The 7,434-nt window shown below is 33.5% G+C and overlaps 1 protein-coding gene across 1 annotated transcript; it reads left to right on the top strand.

Moving 5' to 3' along the window:
• LOC107632724 (probable CCR4-associated factor 1 homolog 11) lies at positions 5,363 to 6,403 on the top strand. The gene has a single exon (XM_016336387.2). It carries the CDS (start codon positions 5,378 to 5,380, stop codon positions 6,347 to 6,349), a length of 972 nt encoding a protein of 323 aa, XP_016191873.1. The 5' UTR covers positions 5,363 to 5,377; the 3' UTR covers positions 6,350 to 6,403.

The following is a 7,434-nucleotide window of genomic DNA, read 5'->3' as shown; positions in this document are numbered from 1 at the left end:
AAAAAAATAAAAGTCCAATCTAAAAAAAATTCAACCCAATTATTAGCATAATTAAGAATAAATTAATCTATATTAATTATGTCACTCCATAATATAAACACACTGCATCTGTATCAGTTTAGATAGATTTTTATTATTGCTGATTTGATTGAGGTCTTGTCTCTGCTTTTGGCAGCAACAACAACACGCGTTTCTCTCTAGACACAACTAACTCATTTTAGCATCTACCGAAAAAAAGAAATTATAGCACAATAGCATTGTCCAAAATTAATCACATGAATAAAGAAAAAAGAAACATACAATATAGGACATAAGAGTTTAATTTTTTTAATATATATAAACTAACTCTCACTTCATTAAGAAAATCTTAAATAAAACCATATAAAAAGAATCAGAGTTGGTAGAGTGAAGTTAATATATGGTGAAAACTTAAGTGTAGTCAACTTCGTGTAAAATTGATAGTTGAGAGCGATTAAATAATTGGACTGATTTGACCAAATTTTCATCTAACGACCCCTCAATTATCAACTTTACGTGAAGTTAATTACACCTGAATTTTTACCTTAATATATTTGAATGGAAGATATTACTCTTAGAAATGGAAGTAACAATCACACATTCATACAGTCACTAAAGCAAAATAACGTTCAGGAGAAGGAAGCGGAGGACAATATTAGATATTTAAACAATTTTTAAACTAGGAAAAAAAAAGATAGAGAACAGAAAAAAAGTTGAATGGAAATAACGCTTTGAGAAATTGAAATTATTCAAATTAATTAGGTTATTATTATTAGTTTTTTTATATTATTTATTTAATTATTTTTATTAAATAATTAATATAATATTTTATAATATAATAAAGTCATTTAATCTCTTTTCTTTTTATTTGTATATAGATGTTGTGAACCAAGAAAATAAATAAAGTTGATGGGATTAAATTTAGGGCAATGTACCTATATAAAATAAAACATAGAAACCTTTACCTAATTACAACAAATGGAAGTACCTTATGTGTATGTCCTGTTTCACTTTCTATGTAAACGGTGGTGTTTCAACTTTAAATAGAAGCCGCTGCTGGTCATGGCGGATCACATTTGAGCCATAGCAAATTTTGTGAAGTTGGGTGGTTGAGAGAGAATTCGGAGAGCTTTGAGGTTTAGGGGCCGGTTTGAGGTTTTGAATCAGTTGGGTGGTGGACCGATGGAAGACGAAGGTCGCATGTACCGGTTAAATGGTGTTGCGCATGTGGCTGGATACATCGAACAAGAGGTTAGTTAAATAAGTTTATTGTTATCATTATTCATATTATTATTATTAATGTGACTTGTTAGTATTGTTATTATTGTTGTTGGTAGTATTCTAATTATTGTTGTTGTCAGTATTGTTATTCCTGTTGGTATTGTTAATTTTGTTATTGTGGTTATTATTAGAACTATTGTTATTATTAGAGAAAATATAAAACCAATGTGGGTGTATAACTACTTTTTTAAATTATATTTGCTGTTATTAGTATTGATCGTAGGCTGAACAGTCAGTGATTCTGGGTTGATGAGCCTCTACTTAGCGCGTTCATTGAGAGGTGGCGTTCTGAGACCCACACCTTCCACATGCCGTTTGGGGAGTGCACTATCACTTTGCAAGATGTGGCCTATCAGCTGGGTTTGCCCATCGATGGGGGCCCGTTAGTGGGTGCCTGACTGAGTTTGAGAATCTGATGGAGAATGGAAGACCCGCATGAGTGTGGTTTTGCCAGTTGTTTGGAGAGTTACCTCTGCAGAATAAAATCAAGTAGATGACAGTGTGCTACACATGGTTCCATGAGAGGTTTCGGGTTCTCCCAGCAGATGCTAGTGAAGAGACTGTGCGTATATACGCGCATGCTTACATTCTGATGTTGTTGTCCTCTTATCTGTTTGCGGACAAGAATGCAAACCGGGTTCACCTTCGGTGGTTGCCTTATTTGGCATCGATGGAAGACTTGGGCCGATATAGCTGGGGTCGGCTGCACTGGCCTGGTTGTATAGATGTCTTTATCGTGGGACAAACAAAAACGTTGTTAACTTGGCCGGTCCACTATAGCTTTTACAGTCTTGGATTTTCTGGAGGTTTCCCAGTTTGAGGCCTAGTAGTTTTGATGTGTTCGGGTTTCCGCTTGCATCCAGGTACGGTTTATTATTTTCCGTGCATAGCTAGTTCAATTACCTGTGTTGTTGTTCGTTATGACATTCATTCAATGAAACTTGTAGGTGGACTACATATCTACCGAGAAACGATGCAGTGGGTCAGAAAGTGGTGGCTGCACGCCTTTCTTTGGATAGGTTGCGTTTTCATGATGTGAGTCGTTTAGTTATTGCTCTTACAAGTAGTCGTTCGTGTTTACTCCTATGGTCTTAACTAACGTTACCTTCTCCGATGCAGTTCGTGTGGGAGCCTTATTCATCTCCTGAGGTACCTTCTCCCAAATACCCCAAACTTCTGCAGGATGCTGTTCTTCACATCTGACAAAGTGCTTGATGAACTGATGAATACACTTAATGGTTCTCTGTCAATGAACTTCACACCATATTTTTTGCTTCTTTTGATTTTCCCAGAGCAATGCACTAAAACAAGAAAACTCTCTTCCTCACTTGCCATTGTGATAATGATCTCTTCAGCAGCTTGAATCTCACTCACATATATATAGAATTCCTCTCCTCATAAACCATGGCAGCTAACAAGGGTTTATGCCTATTCAAAGTCCTTCATAAACCGTTGTTACTTACAAGGTTTTATGCACATTTATCTCCCTTCATAAATCGTGGTTGCCTCCAAAGGTTTATGATCAATGTTCCTCACACGTAAACCGTGCCAGGTAGCAACGGCTTATATACACTTAGAAATCGTGGTTGGCTCCCACGGATTACATAGTAATAAAAAAAAGACATGCACGTAACCAATTTTGAAATGTTGTAATCAGGTAATGGTTTCTGTGTTTCATTTTATTTACGTACATTGCGCTTAAATTTATTTACTTTGTGGGGATAAAGAAATATTTTTACTATATACTATATATAAAATTTTGGTTTAATTATTCTATTGGTCCTTATAGTTTTGCAAAATTTTCAATTAGGTTCCTATACTTTTTTTTCTTTCAATTGAGTCCCTGCACCAAATTTTTTTTTTCAATTAGGTTCCTCTTAGTAGTAATTGACTTAATTGTATAGGGACCCAACTAAAAAAAATTGGTGCAGGGACTCAAATAAAAAGGAAAAAAAATGTAGGGACTCAATTAAAAAAATTTTTGGTGCAAGAACTCAATTAAAAGGAAAAAAATTATAGGGACCTAATTAAAAATTTCGCAAAACTATAGGGACCAACAAAATAATTACACCTAAAATTTTTAAAACTAAATCTATTTCAGCTCTTATTTTTTACTCACTTTTATCTTTCTTATGTATCATTATCAATGACTAATTATAAATTTAACTATCAAAATGTGTAACATGACATTCTCTAATTATATTTAAATTAAATTAAAATTAAAATATTAAAATTGAAATATAACTATATATATATATATTACTAACTAATTTAATAATTAAAATGTGTTATATGACACTCTCTTATTTAAATTAAAAAAAATATTTTCTTTTAAAAAATACATATTAAAATATAAATACACATCTATTATATTTACTTATTATTACTAATTTTACAACTAAAATGCTCTTACAATTGAAATCAAATCTTTTCATCCAAAATTAAAAAATTCTCTCCTCCTCCCTCTCGCTTTTTCTATCTCTCTCGTTCCTTCACCGACTCTAAAATGTATCATATGACACTCTCTTATTAAAATTGGGAAGAAATATTTTTCTCTAAAATTAATAAATTCTCTTCCTACATTCTCTTATCTACCTCTTTTTTTTTTCTATTTCTCTCTATCCTTTCCACTCTGTATATAATTTATATCAATAATTTGACAAATTAAAATGCATCACTAGATATTTTTCATTACAATTAAAATAAATTTTTTTTCCAAAATTAATAAACTCCCCCTCTCATTCTTCTTATTTATCTTTCTCTCTCTTTTCTCTCATTCTCTATTATTCTCTACCTTTCTATTCTACAAAAAATAAAATTAACAAGGTAATATAATTCAAATTAAAAATATTATTATTATATGTATATTTTTTATTTAATTTTAAATTTTTATTGTTTATATATCTTTCTAATCTATATTTTCTCTTCTCTTCTCTTTCTTCAAATATTGATTACATATAATTTAGAGAAAATACTAATGCTGTAATTAAAAATTAGAATCAAGATTCAATTATTTTAAAAAAATTGAGTTAATTTTATAACTATCAATATAAATTTTTATACTAATATCTAATTATAGTTTTATATAAATAGAAAGAAAAAATATTATTATTGGAAGTTTTACATTCATCGTCATCATATGAAAAGCTGATTATGTATTGCTGTGATTTAGATATATGAGTATCATTTGGTTACAAGAGCCTCTTCCATCAGATTGAAAAAGGATGGCAGAGTGAAAATGATAACAATACCTTTAGAACCCCTGGAGTGCACTGAAGCACTTCTCTTGGCATCATCCTTTGCCTGACCATAATATGAAGAACAAACTTTGGACAAGATGATGATGAAATAGTAATCTGTTTATTCATATATTTAAAAAGAACGAGTCACTCAATAATGTAATTTTTTAATATAATTGTACGGTAAAACCCTATTCCTAGTTAAATAAGGAAATAATCATATAATCAAAACTATTTCTAGATGATATTTGATACTCTTCTGTATTCTAAAGATACTGACACTCTATTATATATTGAAAAGATACTGTGAAGATATTATGTGATATATTCTTTATTTCAAACAAAAAATATTTTAATTTTAAAATCAATTTTGCAATAATATGTAAGTGAAAATCCTAAATTTACTAGAAATTTAGTGTCTTAGTGTTATAACGTGCATTCTAAAATTCACGACTATAACTTGACAGCTTCTACTTACCTTTTTTTGTTTCTTTTAAGTTTTAACGGAACCTGACCCCTTATTCTTGGAACTTCTGCTTCTTTAAAAGAAACTTCAATGATATAAAGTCTTTCAGATTTGGTAATCCTCGTAGCTCTCCTTGCTTCTTTCATACTGTATTGTCCAACAAAAGGTCTTAGCCATCTCTATATTATCTTCTTGGTGCTTATTATATTGTCCAACAAACGGTTAGTTTATAAAATCTTGGTTTCCTCTTCTATTCTTCTTAAGTGATCAACAATCATACTTTTGTTCTATCTTTTTTCTCAGTTTCTAAGAAGTTAACAGAGTTGCTTTCCAGGGTTCAGTAATATAGAGTATGACGACCATATATACAACAATGACGAGGATCCATGATGAACGAGGACAACTTCAACAACCACCTAGAGTTTTTCTTATCCCACCGCCCATGGTTGTTGGTTTTCCGCCCTTTTATGGCGCCGCTCAGCCAAGGTTTGTGGAACGGCTGCCACTTCTAGAGCCCAGTCCCAACAGTTCCGTTGTGATCAGGCAAGTGTGGGCTGCCAACGCTGATTCCGAGTTCCGAATCATAAGCAGCCTTATTGACAAATATCGATTTGTCTCTATTGACACTGAATTCCCCGGCGTAGTAATCCGGCCCCGCAACAAGAGCTACCGGAGTCTTGTTCCAGAGGAAACTTACCAAGTCATGAAGGCCAATGTGGACGCGCTCAAAATCATCCAGCTTGGACTCACTCTCTCCGATGAGCACGGCAACCTCCCTGACCTAGGAACCAACAACAGAACTCACTACATCTGGCAGTTCAATTTCCGAGACTTCAACCTCATGCGTGACATTCACGCAAAAGACTCTGTGGCACTCCTACGCAGCCAGGGCATCGACTTTGCACGCAATGCAGTGGCTGGAGTTTCTTCGGTGCATTTTGCGAAGTTGGCAGCAGCATCCGGGCTGCTGTTCAACAAAGCACTGACATGGGTCACATTCCATGGTGCTTATGATATTGGATATTTGGTGAAGATTCTGACGTGGGGTGTTCTTCCGACGCGCTTGGAGGAGTTCTTGGAGCTTGTGAAAGAGCTGTTTGGGGGAAATACTTACGATGTGAAGCATGTGATGAGGTTCTGCAATGGCCTCTATGGCGGTTTGGAAAAGGTGGCTGACACACTTCACGTAGACCAAGTTGCTGGGAAGTGCCATCAGGCCGGGTCTGATAGCTTGCTCACCTGCCACACCTTTCACAAGATTAGAGAATCTTATTTTTTGGCTAATGATGATGGGTTTAGGGAATACGTTAATGTATTTTTTGGGTTGGAAATTGCAAAAGCTTAATACTCTTAAGTTGAAAGAAATTATCATACATTAGATTTTTCATGTAATAACATTTTGTCTGTGAATTACAAAGTAGTATCAACTGGTTATTTTTTGGATATGACAATTGTTTTATAACACTTCAGTTACAAAGTGGCCTTTTTTTCAGATAACAGTAACATATATTTGAATATACAGCGCTGGTTTTTAGCAGTACGATGTGGGACATTCATGATTTGCTTTATTTTAATGTAGAGACTATGCTGATCCTTTTTACAAGAGATCCTTCTTCATTTGATTTGGGATTGCGTGCCATGCATTGTGAAATGGAAATATTAAATATAAGTATTAGTTTAGAATCAGTTGAATATTTGTTTTATGGCTAATTCTATATATTTATGTGTTGGGTGTTCTAGATCTGTGGAGCAGTTCTTGTTGACTAGGTAAGTTGGTTTTGGGAGGAGGAAGGAAGCAAAATCTTTGCAGTAGTGTGCTATCTGTGCCACTAATTGGTGTATTTGGCCTCTATTTGGTGTAAAACTCATGATTTTTAAGAGGTTTTTCCCTCTCTCAGACATTTATGGAATCTGAAAACTCCACTTCATTAATAACTTGTTCTTTTCTCTGCTTTTGTTGTCTGTCTTAAAGATGTTCTGCTTATACATGTAATTTCCTGCATAGTGTTTTTCTGCTCTATAATTTCCTGCATTTCCAGTATAATTCTATAACTGGGGAAGGGGTGATTTCACACTAATTCATTCCTACCTTAGCTCTTCTAGTTCTATTGTTTACTTTCTATCTCTTTTGGCCTTTACAATCATTACATGTAATGGCAATATTATCCATGTAGGCAACTAGATTGATGGATTGACCAAAGGAAGCATGTTTTTAGAGAAAGGCACACCATTTCTAATAGGCATTTCAAGTATTTGGATTCAGAAGCTCAATTCCAATTATGTGGATTGACCAAATGTTTTTAGAGAAAGGCACACCATTTCTAATAGGCATTTCAAGTATTTGGATTCAGAAGCTCAATTCCAATTATGAGTTATGAGTTAAACACCAAATAGGGTTTGAGCCAAAATAAATTAAGACATTAGAAATCT

Source organism: Arachis ipaensis, chromosome B03, assembly GCF_000816755.2.
Source record: "Arachis ipaensis cultivar K30076 chromosome B03, Araip1.1, whole genome shotgun sequence".
NCBI classification, from domain to species: domain Eukaryota; kingdom Viridiplantae; phylum Streptophyta; class Magnoliopsida; order Fabales; family Fabaceae; genus Arachis; species Arachis ipaensis.
The sequence above is the reverse complement of the archived record's forward strand: the minus strand, read 5'-3'. Positions and strand labels throughout refer to the sequence as shown.

Bases quoted from the DNA above. Each gene is read 5' to 3' on its own strand.
- LOC107632724 (XM_016336387.2), top strand. From the start codon at position 5,378: ATGACGAGGATCCATGATGAACGAGGACAACTTCAACAACCACCTAGA.